General features: G+C 46.2%; 1 protein-coding gene across 3 annotated transcripts; it reads left to right on the top strand.

Moving 5' to 3' along the window:
• The first annotated feature begins 586 nt into the window (after positions 1 to 586).
• LOC121344575 (influenza virus NS1A binding protein) lies at positions 587 to 17,129 on the top strand. 3 transcript variants are annotated; one of them, XM_041420691.1, is made up of 15 exons: positions 587 to 818; positions 6,310 to 6,541; positions 7,735 to 7,861; positions 8,166 to 8,335; positions 8,423 to 8,498; positions 9,198 to 9,371; positions 9,759 to 9,884; positions 11,244 to 11,351; positions 13,422 to 13,548; positions 14,062 to 14,286; positions 14,364 to 14,485; positions 14,641 to 14,767; positions 14,849 to 14,980; positions 15,112 to 15,285; positions 15,700 to 17,129. In XM_041420691.1, exons 3-15 carry the CDS (start codon positions 7,751 to 7,753, stop codon positions 15,951 to 15,953), a joined length of 1,926 nt encoding a protein of 641 aa, XP_041276625.1. In that variant the 5' UTR covers positions 587 to 818; positions 6,310 to 6,541; positions 7,735 to 7,750; the 3' UTR covers positions 15,954 to 17,129. The 3 variants fall into 3 exon arrangements, with proteins under 3 accessions (XP_041276625.1, XP_041276626.1, XP_041276628.1); XM_041420692.1 differs by lacking the exon at positions 587 to 818 and adding an exon at positions 5,621 to 5,858; XM_041420694.1 differs by lacking the exon at positions 587 to 818 and adding an exon at positions 5,621 to 5,917.
• The last annotated feature ends 66 nt before the right edge of the window (positions 17,130 to 17,195 follow it).

Genomic DNA, 17,195 nt, shown 5'->3' with positions numbered 1-17,195 from the left:
CTGTCAAACAGATATAATGCCTTGAACTACAGCCCAGATTGATGAGGGAGTATTGTGGCTGAAGGGGAGCCATGGCTGAGGGGGAGCCATGGCTGAGGGGTAGGCATGACTGAGGGGGAGCCATGGCTGAGGGGGTCAAACGGGTGAAGGAGAGTCATGGCTGAGGGGATGTTATGGCTGGGGAGGAGTAATGACCGAGGGAGACCTGTAGCTGAGGTGCTGACATGGCTATGGAAGAGTCACGGCTGAGGGAGTGTCACGGCAGGGCGGACCGCATGGTGTCGTGGCTGAGGAGAACAAGCAGCGCCAGGCCCGAAAATGAAAGCCTACTGAACCAGTTGTGCTCGTGGCTGAGTGCTGCGACCAACACTCGCGGCAGCAGTCGGTACGGACAGAAACGGGCACGGTGCTTTCGCCCCGCCACTTCCTCCGCCTCAGCCCCGACGGGCTCGGCGCCTCTTCCCGCCGGCCCTGAGGCGGAGGGGCCGCGGAGGGCGGGGCGGCCGGACTCGTTCCGCGGCCGAGCGGAGCCGATCGCGGCCGCCCCAGCACCGCCTCCTCCCCTCCCCGCTCTCCTCCCGCCTCCCGGAGGCGGAGAGTCCGGGGCTCGGCGCTGTGCGTGTGTCCGCAGCTCGCGTGGCCGCGCTTACCCTCTCCGCTCCCGCCTTCCCTCGGTAGCGCCGCGCCCTCTGCTCTCCGCTCCCTTCGTTCCTCCGCTGCTCCTTCCCGGCCAGCCGGGGTTGCGCCCGCGAGTCTTCTTCCCCCGCATTCTGGAGGCTCTCAATATGTTCAGCGCCGTCCGCGCCCAGAGGCACCAGGTACGGCGGGCGGGGGCCGTGCGGCCGCGCTTTGTTCGGAGCTGGGGAGCGCGCGGAGGCGGCGGCCCGGGCGGGCGCCCCGCGCTCGGGGGACCGGAGCTCCTGCGGCCCCGAGGCGCTTTGTTGCTTGCTCGTTTTCTTGGGCCGCGGAATTGCCCGCATGGCCTGAAGGGCGTGAGGCCGCTCCCTCCGTGCCGGGGGAACGGGCGGGCCTCGGCGGCCGGGCAGTGCGATGTAGCCCCCGCCGGGAATTCCCGGGTTCCCCATGCGTGCGTTTGCGGGGCCGAGGTCAGGCGCTGCCTCTTCCAGCGCCACGCTGCAGAGCGGAGAGGCATCTTCCTAAACCCGTACCGAGAATGGGGGGGAAAAAAGAATCGCGGGAATCCTGGAGTTCGAAGGAAGTAGCCGCTCCAGGATGAGCAACGTGTGCTGATAGCTGTTTGCCAATGTCGTGACCCTCCCTGTCATCTATAGCAGTTCGAGGAAGTGGGAGATAATAAAGGAAAAACAGTGGCTGCCAGCTCACATTAGTGCTTCTGGGGAAAGCTGATGAAGGTGAATGATCAGGGTGGTTTGGTTTTTTTTGGGGTTTTTTGGAGGGTGGTTGGGGAGGTGTGCAGTATTTTCTGCCTGCATGCATCAATTTCCAGAGCTTTTTAGTATTTTCAGAGGTGCTTCAAGGTAGAAAATGCCTTTGCGTTGGCACTTGTGCAGTTCCTTCACAGCATTCCCACAGATAACAAAACCTGAATTGGCTGTAATTTCATGCAGGGTAGAAAAATACTGACAGTGAGAGGCAAAACATCCGAGTTATTTCCTAAGGAGATGTGTGGTGATAGACTAATGGAAATACACTCATGTCACTCCTTATTTGTGTGCTTTGTGAAGGGAGGACTTTTTTTTTTTGTTTGCAGTGATGGGTGTGTAGACACCACATCTATTCTCTTCTGTCAGAGAGCTAGAAAATAAGAAAGCAAGCAGGATGTGGTGCTTTGATGGTGAGATTGGTTTAATTTTCGAAAACAGATTTTGTAGCCACAAGCCTGACTCCTGGAGCACAGGAGTCAACAGTCAGGGAATACTTTCCAGTCTGGAAGCTGTGTGTTAGCTGCTGTAATTAAGTCTGATTTTATTTTCATCAGCTTGAGTTCGTAAGGAGCAGAAGATGGTAAGAAAGGCAAAAACTGCCCAGAATGGGGGTGGAAGACAAGGAGGACATATAAACAAAACTCAGTGGTTTGATTGTGTGACAGATGTTTGGAGAACTGTGGGAAGTCTGTGTTAATAGAAAAAAATAAACCCAGGGGGTGGGAAAAGGGGAGAAAAGAACTCAGATTTTAATAGAGTGAATGTGAGGCAGAAGGTTGAAAAAGAGGTGTAGATAAGGACTGTGACAACAACAGCAAAAGTATAAAGTGGGGAAGGAGAGGAAAGGCAGAACCAGTGTGAAAAGGGAACTAATGACCAGAGCTGGGGCTTAGAAGTGTGGGAGGCCAGTCCTGGAAGCCAGTGCTGAATGAGCAGCCAGAGTGTTGCAGCTGAGGGTTGTCGCTGGAACAGCAGTAACATTCAAGCGTGAAGCCTGCTGCTTATAAATTTTTAAAATCTGAATGCATAAATGTGTTTGGAAGCTCTCTGGCCTTGCTTTCTATAGAGGGCAGTCCAAGCATTGCACCTTCCTGGGCTGCATGTAAGAGGTTTTGGAAAATGTCCACAGTACTCTGTCATTCCTCTTCAACTCCTAACCAGTGATAGCAAATATTCCATCTCTCTCCCTGTCCTCACTGTTGGCATGGGAGCATGACTGAGGTTGATGTGCAGTGAAATAGAAAAATTTTGTCTACAAGACATAGTTAGCAGTGAGACTAAATCTTTAGTGGAATGCAACTGCAAAGTGAATAAGCAAAACAAAATTGTAAATTCAGAGTCTTACATCAGATTACTGGTATAAAGAGGTTGGGCCTCTTTAGTGGTGTAAAGCATGCTAAAAAATGTCTTGTCTTTGGTGTTCTGCCCAGATGCAGACTCCAATATGAAAAGATGATGTGTTTTTACCATAAATAAATGCTAATGTATGAAAGAACTGTTGAGGACGTTTGGTTTTATATTCTGATACAGATAATGGACTGTGAGCAGTCGTAGGTGTGACCTACATTTCTTCTGAGCTGCGCTGTCACAAGCCAGAAAGCTCTGACTAGATGTTCAATTCCTTTTTTGTTTCACAAGTGTCAATCAGCTGTCTGTCATTACATCAGCAAGTATTGATGTTAAATCAAAAGTTTATCAAGTGTCTTCCCCAAAGTAGTGCTTTACCTGTGGGTTGAAGAAGTAGTATATTAATTTGACTAAAAGGTTTGTTCAGAATTGGCATGGCAAATGCTGCGCATGGGAAATGGGCTGTATTAAAGATGAGAGGTAAAATAGAGATGGTCCCTGTGTTGTTAGGTCATGGGCAAGGTGACTCTGCCTCTGGGGCTTGTTTTCTTGGTGGTCACCTGAGACCACAGCTCCTGCAAGAGGCTCTGCGGGGGAGAGGCCTAGGGAGCACTGAGGATCACTGTGTCTCAGTATCAGTGCTATTTAGTCAGGTTTTCTTAAATATACCTTTAAATAGGGCAGCAGTGAAATAGAGGAGTTTAAAAGGAGGGAATCTCCCTTCTGGAAGTGAGGATGTGCAGCCAGTTTATCTCTGAGTTGTGATGAGCTGTGACTCGCTCACGGCCCAGTAGTACACGTACATGGCAAAGGAAAATCTCAGTGTGTGCATGATGTGAGGCATTCAGGAAGCACAATTGCTACAACAAGGTTCTGTTTAAAATCGAGCAGCTGGGCAGACATTTGAGTCCCTGCATTCCTGTGCCTGGGAACAGCTGGGGTGCCAGAGCACACCATGTGGATGTTCCCTGATTCAGGCCTGCCTGAGCCAGTGATCGGCTCTTGATCCAAGGGGGCCTCCAGCCCCACCAGTTCCAGTCCTTACTGTTAAAATTACAACAAAAATCTAAAGTTTATGCATTACTCTTTATTTATTTTGTATCATTTTAAAAGTAAGGGAACAGCTGCTCTCAAGTAGGAGTTTTCTCCAGTGGAATGTGTTGTTCCCATTCTGGGATGATAATTCTGTAGCTTTAATGTGTTTAAAGAAATGCATTTGGATGGAGCTTGAACAGTCATAATGTCAGGCTTTACCTGGCTGACAGTCATCTGGGAACATCTCACTTGGCTTAAAAAAATTTAAAATCCTGGATAGTTATAAAAAAAGCCACAGAGTTCTTCATGTGCTCAGCTAAAAGGGAGTATAAGCAAGGAGGGGAAGGTAATGACAAAGTGATTTTGATTTTTAAAAATGATTTAAAGGAAAGAGTTTGTTTGCAGTGACCTTTAATGCAGAATAGGCAGCGTTCTTGACTTTGCAGTGAATTTCAGCTGATAGTTCGGGTTGTGTTGTAGCAGCAGTACTCCAAACCAAAATGTGAAAAGCTGTGAATTTGCTTGTGCTATTTAATGCTGTTTTGAATAATAATATTAGCTGTGACACACACAACAGCATTGAAAATCTGTGGCAGTAATTAAGATGTTCAAATTCCTAGATACTCAGATTGGACAATACCATTAGGGACATACATGCATCTGCATGGGATTGGCGTCTCACACAAAGGAGGATTTTAGCAGACAGATCTTCCATTTCAATCCAGAACTATGTTGGATGACCTTCTTAGGTCTTCAAGATCCCAAGCAAGTATGTGTGGCAGAGTTAGAACATTGGAAATAAAACTGATGTGTTACAGCAGAATGTGACAACACGTGCCCAGAGATGTCAACTGAGCGAGGCTGATTGTGGGATTTAGTTAGAATAGTTTGACTAGCTGTCCCGTGACTTTAAATGTTTTGGTTGAGGTGAATTTTTGGGGAAGGTGTGGACATCAGGCAGTTGGGTTCTGTTTTGAGAAGTTTGCTTGCTTTAAAAATTGCAGAGATTATGCCAGTTGTACTGACGGGGAAGTGTTGACTTCCAAATGCCTAATTAAACAATATTTGTTAAATAGAGCTTGGTCTCAGTTTCTTAACTTGCCTGTAGGATTCCAAAAAGAATATACCTTAATTTATTATTGTTTAATCTCACCTATGCATGCGATTTCCCAGCGAGGCAGACTGGCACTGCAGTGTGGTGACAGAAGTTGTGCGCGGGGGCGCTGCTCCTGCAGTGCCCCAGCATTCAGGGGTGCTGTGTTCCCTTGATGTGGGACACTGCTGTGCTCGGGAGCAGATGTTCCCTTCCCTGGGCCGTGTGGCTGAGCCTGCTCCAGAGCCAAGCTCAGCCAGTGTTTGCTCTGCCTGCACGGTTCTCGGCTGCCTGCAATCTTTGTGTGTGGAGGCAGTGTCCGTGGAGCTGGTACGTGGTGGGATAATGCCCTCTGCTGCTCCCAGGAATCAGCCTCCTGCTGGAGCCGCTGAGCTGCGCCGGGCAGGTACCGCTCCTGCCAAAGTCACCCCTGGGCTGGGCGCTGGCCACGCACCGCCGTCACAAGGTTCTCTTCCCTGAAACGGAGGGCATTTCTACTTCTTGACAAGGAGAAATGAGCTGCACCTATTTTTAGGGAACCCAGTTCCCAATGTGGCATTTATTCTGTGGATACAAATATAGTGTTGGAACTGAAGTGATTGATGTTTTCCTGAGGTGGCACCAGGGTCATGGAAAGTTCCAGAGTGAGTGTTTGTTGCCTGTTCCCTCCCTGCTGCTCCTCCTCCTCGTCTTCTCCCCTCCCCAGAAAATCCTGGCATAAAGAGCCCACCAGCATGTGAATGTCTGCACTGCCAGTGCCGAGCTCAACCAGAACCCAACAGGGTCTGTTCCCAGCAGAGAGACCTTTTACCAAAGAAAGCTGTCATACAGATTCCTGACTTTATAAATCTTTCTGGAAGTAGCGGAGACTGGAGACATGCCCAGTCATTTCAGACATGTCCTTAATCCATCTTCAGACAATTTTAGGCATTCAGTAGAAGAAGGCTATAAGTAGATGAGCACAAGAAGAGCTGAAGGTAGGAGGCTTGTGGATTGTGTTCTTTTAGAAGATGGAGTCATTTCTGTTGCTTTACGTGTGAGTTACCTACTTGTGGAAACAGTAATGATAATAGGATGTGCTGAAGGGCAGAGTTGGTGAGGGGTTGGCTAAAAATGGGATTCAGCTGTTCTAACTTTTTTCCTAAACGCTAATTTAGCCCTTTCTTGTCTCCGGGGGTATAACGATGATGTGGTTGGTCTCTTATTAAGCATGAGGACATATTGGTGTCAATATGGAATTTTTCACACTGCTTGCTTTTGGGGGGGGGACAGAACAAAACAAAAAAACAACAACAACAATAAAACACCCCCAACTTGTTTGTGAAGAAAAACTTGTTTGTTTGGGTCAGGACCGTGAACCAAATTTTACGTGAAATACATGGCAGCACTATTTGTTGTCCTTACTTGATACCTTCTCCTTTATTGCAGGTTATGATGCATGACTATCACAGAAGAAATTCATGTCTATAGCTCATAAGGACTATATTACATCATCTTCAAGCCTGATAGTTTTGGAATCCATATTGCAGCTGCAAACACACGTCTGCTTTTGCATTTCTACAAACATCTTCCCTATCAGGAGATCCTGAAACTCAAGTGCTCTGTTCTAACACAGTGATACCATTGGGCTATTTTAAATTTACAGTCATATATTTGCTTGGTAAGTTGTACCATTAATTGTGTATACAGTAGTCAGTACTTCTGCTGAAATTATGTAAATTTTAAATCTTGGTGTCTTTAGTAAAACACAACAAATGGATGTTTGTAAGTAAGATTATTGTTGCCAGTTTAGGGTTGAATACTCGCAGTAGTAAGTGATTTTAAAATAGATGGATTAACACTAGAAGTATTTTGTGTGAGTTTTGGTATTCTCATTACTGATTTTTGCAATCCACTGCTTCTGGTTTGGAGTTTTCTTATTTAGTGTGTTCTTCAGAATTTTCTTGAACTTGAGATGGAAATAAAAATTGTTGCTGGTATCATTAATAGAATCCCACATATACTCTTTAAGATTTTTAAGGTAACTACTTCTGTGTATGTTAGCAGCTCAAACTTAGAAATCTAGTTTTTGTTTTAAATTACTATTTCGAATTCGTTAGGTCATACAAGGGTAATAGTTTAGTGTTCTTAATTAGCTTCTTATTTGGAAAGTGCTTAACTAAATAAGAATCAATAAAAGGAGCTATGAAATAGCTTCCAGTTTAAAAAAATTAAAGTTTCCTGAAGTTATTTTTCCAGTCTTAGACTGATCTCCCTGAGGTGGTATTTTTGTGTATGGCTGAGGCCTTCAGAGGAAGTTGTTCTAGCTTTCAGATGACTTAAAATACATGACTGTTCAGAATTTATTAAATTGTCTTTTTTGTTGGTCATAATGTTCTTTCGTGACTTCCAGCTGCTCTAAAATACTGAGTCATTACTCATAAAATTAAATAGAAAATGTTTATTTATCTATTCTACTTCACAAGCTACTTTAAATTCTCAGTTCTTATTTTTCAGTGTAGCTGGGTTTTGTGTCTGCAAAAAATGCAGCTGGACCAGAGTGGTAGGGAGTGGAAAGTGGTGATGACTAATGTTAGCTGGGAATGGATCTACCAAAAAAGATCTTTAGGGAAGAGAATCTGTGTAATCCAGTGGCTCCCAGCTTGCTCCCACAGAGCTGGCACAGATTCAGGCTGTGGTTTTGAACCCAGTACCTGCTGAAGTGATGTGGATGCATTAAAAGTTGTGACCTCAATCCCTGAAAATCATTAATCCCTTAATGCCCCCTGCATGTTTGTTTGCAAACAGTGTTGCTAGTACTGCTGCGCTGAAGCAAAATGCTGTGTGTGTAACCTTTGTCTGTTGCATGTGCAGCCAGACCAACACCAAAATGATTCCCAACGGATATTTGATGTTTGAGGATGAGAACTTCATCGAGTCGTCTGTTGCCAAACTCAACGCCTTACGGAAGAGCGGCCAGTTCTGCGACGTCCGCCTCCAGGTACCTGTGCCCTGCCCTGTTGGGGGGGATGTGGGGGCTACACCACCTGAAGCTGTTGCTTCACAGACTGGGAGATGTGAGATTTTAGAAGCCCATTTTTCTGAAAAAAGGATACTAAAAAATATCCTGATGGGGTGCACTTTGAGAGGAGTGATGCTAACTTTCAGCTGGAGACTGTTGATTTGAAAAATTGATTTAAACTGTGGCCCTCACCTGAGTAGGCCTTCATATTGTGAAAATACAAAAGGAATTACAAAAAAATCCTCACTAGCTCGTGGGCTTCTTGTTTGTGTTTGACATAAAGGTGTGTGGACACGAGATGCTGGCACACCGAGCCGTGCTGGCATGCTGCAGTCCCTACCTGTTCGAAATCTTCAACACTGACAGCGACTGTCATGGAGTTTCCCATGTGAAATTTGATGATCTCAACCCAGAAGCTGTTGAAGTTCTGTTGAATTATGCCTATACTGCTCAGTAAGTAGTTCTCACAGTAACTAGAGAAAAGATAGACTTTGATTTGAAAAATCAGAATAATAAAAGGTAAATTTCTCTATTTAATAGGTTAAAAGCTGATAAAGAGCTGGTGAAAGATGTATACTCTGCAGCAAAGAAGTTGAAGATGGAGAGGGTTAAGCAGGTATGGTTCTCAGCTCTTGTGGAAGTCCATTCTGCCTTCCCAGGCTGACAGCATTGCACCTTTTGGTGTTAGTGAGCCAAAACCTGTGGAAGAAGTGCTCGGCACAAAGCTGCTGTAGATGCTCCTTAGCACTGTATTGATTTGGTGCCAGCTGGATGTGTGCTTCCACTTGATCTATTTAGGTGCCAGGGTGTTCCCTGAAGTTATGTTTTGTGTTTGTGCACCCCTGTAAGAAAAACAGCTTTAAATCTTGGCTGATTTCCTTACCTTCAGGTCTGTGGCAGCAGTGCTGTGCTTGGCTGTGTTGGGAGCATGAACAAACCTGTCAATCTGTCAGAAAAAGAATAATTCACACACTCCTGAACATAAATTTGGTAGTGCTTGACTTTGGAAATACCCTTAGCCACAGACAGGGGTACCCTTTACAAGGGAATTGGGATTATTAGCTCACCTGTCTGAGAAGTAGTTTTGAATAGGTGTTCAGTAGAAAAGCATGGGGTCAGCGCAGATGTCAGTAGCTTCCGAATGTGTCCGAGTTTTTCATTTAAGATGTGCATACTCCTGTGGAAGGCAACATTCCCTTTACAGCACTGGCATGGGGATGGCAGCAGAGTCACTACTCTGCAGTTAGAAAACACTGCTGCTGTATGTTGGGATAGCTGATTTAAATGTATAAAAACTGTCTGCTTGCACTGCCAGGTCTGTGGTGACTATTTGCTCTCCAAGATGGACGTGCAGAGCTGCATCTCGTACCGGAACTTCGCCAGCTGCATGGGAGACTCCCGGTTGTTGAACAAGATCGATGGCTACATTCAGGAACACCTTGTAGAGATTTCAGAACAGGAGGAATTTCTCAAGCTCCCACGGTTAAAGGTTAGCTTAAGTTTGTAGAATTCCTTCTGGTAAAGGATTTCCAAAAAGCAACCTGAGGAGCAGCTAGGATTTCCTTCCCTTTTGAGGGCAGGAAAGCTTGGTGTACTGACTGCTGCCAGTAGTATGACAATTTTGGATCTGTGTCCTATTCTTAGTGCTGTGAACCTTAACTGTAGGGAACACGTGCTGTCACCCTTTCCAGGTGTAAAAGGGGATTGTATTTAAATGTGCTTCCTAATTCCATAGGCTGAAAGCTCCTTGTGGTGTTTTCTGGCTCTGTGGTAAAGAGAGAGTTGTGCTTGCTTTGTAAAGTACAGCATGCTACAGGGAGGGAGTACATTTCTAGAGAATTCCTAGAGTAAATAATATTTTCTTTTCTCCCTCAAGCTTGAAATAATGCTGGAAGACAATGTTGGCCTACCCAGCAATGGCAAATTGTACACAAAGGTAATCAACTGGGTACAGCGCAGCATCTGGGAGAACGGAGGCAGCCTGGAAGATCTAATGGAAGAGGTTAGTCTTTAAGAAAATGGGATTTTGGGATTAATCATTTAAAAAACCCCAAAAAAGCCAATATGAAGGATGATCCCTTTTTTCTTTTTTTTTTTCCCCCATCACTTTTTAAACTGACCCTAAGGAATTTAAATTTTGCTGTAGGTACCCCTAAGCTGAGAAACTGGGGGGGTGTTCAGGTGAGCTGAATGCACTGTTCAGTCTGGTCTTCACTTTCCTTTTTGCTCCCTGTTGCTGTATAGTAGCCTGAGAGTGGCCTGTATCTGCTTTAGTTTGGGGAGGTGGTACTGAGACTTGCCATAGATTGGTGATGTTTTCCTTTGCAGGTTTTGCTTGTAAATGCACAGTAGGTAAAAGCTTCTAATGGTTGTTCCTCCCCGTTGGTTTATCTCCCCATAGGTTTATTAACAAAACTAGGATACCAAGGCTGAAGAACCAAGAAGAGCCTCAAGTGTATTGACACGTACAGAAGCAGCAGTCCTGCCCCAGTGCTCCTAAGAAAATCCGCTGTGGGCAGAGAACGATCATGATGATTTAATGGTGTTTACTTACTCCTTTACAGGATACATTATTTTGAAACTTGTGTGTTGTTAAATGGCTTTTCTCATGAATACTAATGGTAGATGTAGCCTGGGCAGTGTTTAATGGCAAAATTTGCGGGAAGATAAAATTTTTAATTGGCTCCAGCAAACAGACTTTACCAAATCTTGTGAAATTCTTCAAAATTTTCAAAATCTGCTATTACAAGCACAAAAGATCCCCAGAAACACTTGTCTAGGCAAAAGTACATGTTGATGCTGTCGTATAATCTCAAGTGTATATTTCCTCTTGGAGAAACTAATTTAAAACATCATGTTGAAATTAAGATGCATTTCGTTGAAACAGCTGCATCTGGTTTCAGTGGTGGACAACAGTTTCTTCCAGAGTTTAAATTCATGTTGTCTTCCCTCATTCCCATACCTTTCTTTTAGAGTCTGTTGGCTTCTCTTGGCCTTTTTTGATGGAGATAAATGTGTATTTTTCATAGCAGAAAACTTGTGTGCAGGGATAAGGAAAATGCTTGCATGAGACTGTGAATTTGTGTAACTGCAAATTAATGTGCCTTTTGCTTGTCTAATGTTTCTGTGCTGGGAAAACAGCAGAAGCCCATGGAAAGTGAAGATTTCTCTCAAGCTGAGAAAGTAAGGAACCTTCACTCCCTATTTGAAGATTGCCACCATGACATCTGCTTCCTTTTAGTTTTGCCACTGTGCGAGCTTGAGATGAGCTGACGAGCAGTGTGGTGCCTGGGGTAATGTGCCTGTAGCTGAGGAGCACAGAGACAGCAGCCACATGGGTGTTCTGTTGTTGTTTTTGCAGGTGCAAACGCTGTACTACTCAGCTGATCACAAGCTGCTTGATGGAAATCTGCTAGATGGACAGGCTGAGGTGTATGGCAGTGATGATGACCACATTCAGTTTGTGCAGGTACCAATTGCAGACAGTCTCAGGTAACCCCAGGTAGACTGGAGCAGTTTACAGCACACCTGAAGTCCTGTGTTCTGCTGGCAGAGAAGGCAGCAGGTGCTGTTAGTGGAGAAGTGCACCAGGAGAAGGTGTCTGGCTGGGAGCTGCTGCAGGCCATGATGTGCTCTCAGCTTCTGCCTCTTTGGCAGGCTGGGCTGACTTTCAGCCTTTGCACAACAGAGAGCTCTAATTCTGTCTTCAAAATCAATCCTGGCTGTTAGAAGAAAGAAGAGGCAGACAAGCACTCAGCTGTAGGAAGTCAGCTGGGACCTTGTAGAGTTCCCAGAGTCTGTAGAGAAACACGGACTGCTTGGCTTGCAGTGGGGAATGTGTCTGGTAAATTTGGGCCCAGAAAAAGATTCCAGATCCAAGTTCTAATCCTTCAGCTGCCAGCATCCACTTCTTTTATTCAGCTGCACTGGTGGTGTAGCTGCCAAATCTCCGGTGCTTTGACTGAGTGCAAATCACTCCTGTGCTTTTTGAGAGGCCTTTTTTTATGGTTTTATTTTTTTATTTCTTACCAGGTGTAATCCTTCTGAACTCCAGAAAACCACATGGCGTAGTACAAACACAGGCTAAGATAGAAAGAATAAAAAAGGACTAACAGTTGTAAATTATCACTTGCTTTATACAAATGAACTTGGTTTAAATTTATGAATTTGAAGCAAACATATTGTAATATTTGATAACAGTGAAATATGTTCATACAAAAAGTTTCCTTCGTAAAATTCTTAGCTAATGTATAAAACACTGTCCATCCCAGAATGTATATTTTAGAAGTGAAATGAGAGGAAAAGGGAAGCCAGCTAATTTTCCAGTTTGTTAATTGTTTTTAGAAAGCCTTCATAGGGTTCTCCACCTCTGGATACCATTTGTAATGCTTAGAAGCACAGAGGTGAATGTTAAGAAAGTTCATTTTCAGAACTAAGACCAGGACTTCTCAATGTTTTTCTGCAAATCCTTCCTAATATAAAAGTCACCAACTTCAGACAACCTTAACAGTTGAGAAAACTAACACTAAAAATCCCCTAAATGCCAGTCCTGGAAAAATTGTAACTTTTACATTCTTGAATTACAAAACTTCCTATTTTCTGTTGCTGTTGAGGCAATTTAAAGATAAGAGCTTAAGTGGTTAATTGGATGGAGGTTCAGAAATAAAAAAAATGCTCTCTACAAGTGTGCTGCTCATCACGGTGAGCTGAGCTTAGCAATCCAGCTCCTCTGTGTGAGGTTATCTGAGTTAGGTGATGTGTTTCTGAAGTCTTGTGACAGTTTCCATGGAGATCAGGCTCCAGGGAACTGCAGGCATCGCAGACTTGGGACTGTGGTCATAAATTCTGCTGCTGAACAGAATAGACAGCATGGTAACTTCCTGTTCTTCAGGAAGAGAGCCTCAACAACGCAGCCAACTGTGCTGAAACTGGGAATTTTGAGTTTTTTCTTAATAGAGTAAAATAATGTAAGCTACAGTGTAAATTTAATTGGAGATGAAAAGAAAGTAGAAATCACTTCTTAGCAGGAAGTATCAAGGGAGTAAAATCCAAGAAACAGCTAATCTGAGCACAGAGGGGAACTGAGGTGAAATTAGTTTGTCTTCAGGGAATGAAGAGAATAGTTTATTCCCTTCCAAACAGCATTATATAATTAACTCGAGTTCAGAAGCAAAGCTTGGGAGTGAGGCTCCTATGTGGTAGCTCAGTTCTCTCCAGCTGCATGTAGCTCTTTCCTTACATTTGTAAATCCTGCTAGAAATGCTCACTGACTTCAGGGATTTGCAGTCCAGCACCAGCAGTATAAAGCTGCAGTCCCAGGATAAAGTGAGTTCCAGGAGAAAAGTGTAGGGTGGTTTTTGGCCACTGTTGCTGGGCAGGCAAGATGTTCTGCTGAAAATATAGGTGTGCTATAAATGCTGCTCTGCGGAGGTGGTAGACAAGTGTGCTCTGGAGTAGCTGCGCAGTATCTCAGAGAAGCAGAGGTAGAAGGAGCTGTAGTCTCTGGCTAGGTTTCTGTAGCTGCCTTTTGATTTTGCAGAAGAGGCCACCACGTGAGAATGATCACAAGCAGATCAGTAGCAGCTCCTCTGGAAGTCTTTCTCCAAATGCTACTGTTCAGAGTCCTAAACACGAGTGGAAAATCATTGCTTCAGAGAAGACTTCGAGTGAGTAACAGGGGCAGGGGTTGTCTAACAGATGTGTCTCATCTTGGGTACCTGCCACCTTCTGCTCCCTGGGGATTTCCTTCACATCTCTGAGGAATGCTGAGGTGTTTCTCCTTACTGATGATACAAGTCAAGTAATTTGTAGGGTGCTTCTGATGTACCTGGGCCAAACTGGGATGACATACATTTCAGTTCCTTACCAACTAAATCCATAGTGTGTCATCATTTTCCCAGACAATCCTAAGGAGACAGGCAATCCATAGTTAATTAACAAAGCTGTTTGCTCTGTGTGTGCAAGAAGACTCTCAGCACATGTTTAAGTTGCTGTCATATGTCCTTCGAGCACTCTTTTGGTGTCTAAAGCATAGTTGTCAATAACTAACACTTTTGGAACCAGTAACCTGAACAAAAATGAAGTTTCCGTGCTGCCGAGGGGAGTGGCACAACCTGCAGAGCCCCCAGCTCAGTCCCCCTTCCCCCGTGCACCCTGCTGACGGTGTGCTGTCCCCGCAGGTAACACGTACCTGTGCCTGGCCGTGCTGGACGGGGTGCTGTGCGTCATCTTCCTGCACGGCCGCAACAGCCCCCAGAGCTCCCCCTCGAGCACCCCGCGGCTGCTGAAGAGCCTGAGCTTCGAGCTGCAGCCCAGCGACCTCATCGAGAAGCCCATGTCCCCCATGCAGTACGCGCGCTCGGGGCTGGGCACGGCCGAGCTGAACGGCAGGCTCATCGCTGCGGGTGAGCCGGGGCAGCGCTGCTGGGCCGGGGGCGCGCTGGTGCCTCTGAATGCGGGGCCAGTAACCTCTCGCTTGCAGGGGGCTACAACAGGGAGGAGTGCCTGCGCACCGTGGAGTGCTACGACCCCGAGAAGGACGCCTGGACGTTCATCGCGCCCATGAGGACGCCGAGGGCCCGGTTCCAGATGGCGGTGCTGATGGTGTGTGGGGTGGGAGCGCACCTGGGCTGAGCTGAACGGGGCACGCTGAACAGGATAGCTCTAGAAGTTGTTTCTCTGTAGTTCCACGGTTGCCCGAGTGCTCAGGAGCTGGCTGGTGTGCTGAGAGGTGACGGGTGTTGGTTTGTTCCTCTCAGGGGCAGCTGTACGTTGTGGGTGGGTCAAACGGCCACTCGGATGACTTGAGCTGTGGAGAGATGTACGAGCCTGAGATTGATGACTGGACGCCTGTTCCCGAGCTGCGGACCAACCGCTGCAACGCAGGTGAGGCCTCTGCAGCACCCGACTGGGGGGTGGACACTCAGCCACTTCTTACTTACTTGCCATTCTTTCCTGTATCAACAGGAGTGTGTGCCCTGAACGGGAAGCTGTACATCGTGGGTGGTTCTGATCCCTATGGCCAGAAAGGACTGAAGAACTGTGATGTGTTCGATCCCGTAACAAAGGCTTGGACGAGCTGTGCTCCCCTTAACATCCGTAAGTTTGTTGGGAAGCTGGGCAGGGTTGGGGAGAAAAGGGCAACTGCAGAACTGCACCAAAGCAAAAACTACACCAAAGCAAAGCCCCTTTGCGTCGCTGGTGGCTGACTGTGCCAGCTTTGGTTGCAGGGAGGCACCAGTCGGCTGTGTGTGAGCTGGGGGGGTACCTGTACATCATCGGCGGGGCCGAGTCGTGGAACTGCCTCAACAGCGTGGAGCGCTACAACCCCGAGAACAACACCTGGACCCTGATGGCGCCCATGAACGTGGCGCGGCGCGGCGCCGGCGTGGCTGTCCGAGATGGTAGGGCCGGGGCTGCTGCCTCGGGGCCTTTCGTGTTTGCTCTGATGCGAGTAGAATACAAAGCTGGGCAGGAAGCAATACAGTAGGAGCCTGGCTAAATGGCCACTTTTAATTAAAAAGCAAAAACCTCTTGGTTGTGGGGCATTCACCCCACCTCTTCGTTCTGAAAGTGTCACTGTGCAGCTTCCAGAGCTGCACCTGTTTGAATTTGGACTTTGCTCTTAGTCTGAATCAAATTCCTCTCAGCTGTCATGGGCAGGAGACCCAAAGCAGATTGCTGCTGTAAGTGCAGGCCTTGACCAGGCCAGGGTCTGTGACAACACCCGGGTCCCTTGGGGCTTTGCTGAGCCTCCTGCTGGGAGCACAGGGCCAACTGGTGCCGAGCAGTGAGCGTGGCTCCCTTTCCTCACACAGGGAAGCTCTTTGTGGCTGGAGGATTTGACGGCACGCACGCGGTGAACTGCGTGGAGATGTACGACCCTGCCAGGAACGAGTGGAAGATGATGGGCAGCATGACCACGCCCAGGAGCAACGCCGGCATCACCACCGTGGCCAACACCATTTATGCAGTGGGGGGCTTTGATGGCAATGAGTTCTTGAACACACTTGAGGTCTACAATCCAGAGTCGAATGAGTGGAGCCCCTACACCAAAATTTACAAGTTTTAAGTGAATTAAATTCCCTTTTCAAACTAACAGGCTTAGTGATGTAATTGTGTTTCAGTTAGAGGTACACCTGTGAATAGGGGTGGGGAGGGCATAGATGTTGCCAACAGCAACACAGAGCTTTTGCATATTGCATATTAACGTGCTGTATATATTTGTTTTGGAAAAAATATTGAGATGAAGGGGTTTTTTTGTGTATTTTAGAACTTTAAAGGTTTTGGTTTTGTTTTAAGATTTTGATGATAACGCAAGAGAAACTAGACTGGGCATATCATTTCAGGAGCTTCCCCCAGTATTTGTCACTTTGCACATGGGATGACTTCTTGGAGCTGTGTTCTTGGGGCAGGAACAGTAACATTTGTGGGGGATAATGTTTTTTTTCTTTCATCAGGCCTTGGTTTCCTTCAGTAACTGGAACAATCTGTAACAAGAAGCCTTATTTAAATAGATATAATGGCTATTTTTTTTATTAAAAAAAGCTGACATGCCTCTGCTAATACCTTATCTTTTACAATTGCCTTTTTATAACAGTTTTTATATACTCAGCAGAGTATCTTGTCTGTTGAAATGGCAGATAAAGAGACAAAGAGACAGCCTTGGAGTTTCTAGAGCCCGAGTGAGACAGTGGATTGCCCCCACAGGTGAGCTGCTGCCTCTGCTGCAATAGTGTGAGTTAGTCTGCACCACCTTCCTTAGAGCTGCAGAGGGTTTCTGGACATGACACACCCAGACTTTCCAGGGTGGCAAAAGGATTCTGGCTCCAAGTGTTTTGAGGAGAATGCAGAGCATGCTTTCTGTACAGCAGTTTTGTTACTCTGGGTGAGCTGATCTTTGTACAACAACAACAATTTGGGGAGGGGGGTTCTCATGGGTTTTAAACTCTCGCCAGCTGGCAAAGAAAATGTGTTGTAGTACCAGTCTTAAGTTTATTTTTCTAATATTACCAGCTGGAAGTGTGATAGAACACGAATAACTTGATTTTGTATGTGCTCATAGTCCTGTTTTAGTTCACTTTCTCTGTTCCTATGGATCAAACGTTGGGGTGGGATGACTTGGTGTCTAATGTGTAGTGCTGCACATCTAACTCTGGGTGCCAAAACTAGCACTGACTGCTTGCTGCTGCTGCAAACACATTAAAGGTACCTTTTGGGAAACCCTTGCACCACAGGCGTGCCCTGACCTGGCTGTGTGTCCTTTTCTTCAAGGTGTCCAAAGAGATCCAAAAAGTGACATTTCAGATGAGTG

This window comes from Onychostruthus taczanowskii, unplaced genomic scaffold (assembly GCF_017590055.1).
Source record: "Onychostruthus taczanowskii isolate IOZ18803 unplaced genomic scaffold, ASM1759005v1 scaffold65, whole genome shotgun sequence".
Classification (NCBI taxonomy): Eukaryota; Metazoa; Chordata; class Aves; order Passeriformes; family Passeridae; genus Onychostruthus; species Onychostruthus taczanowskii.
Note: the sequence above shows the minus strand (reverse complement) of the source record. Positions and strands in the feature narration are given on the sequence as shown.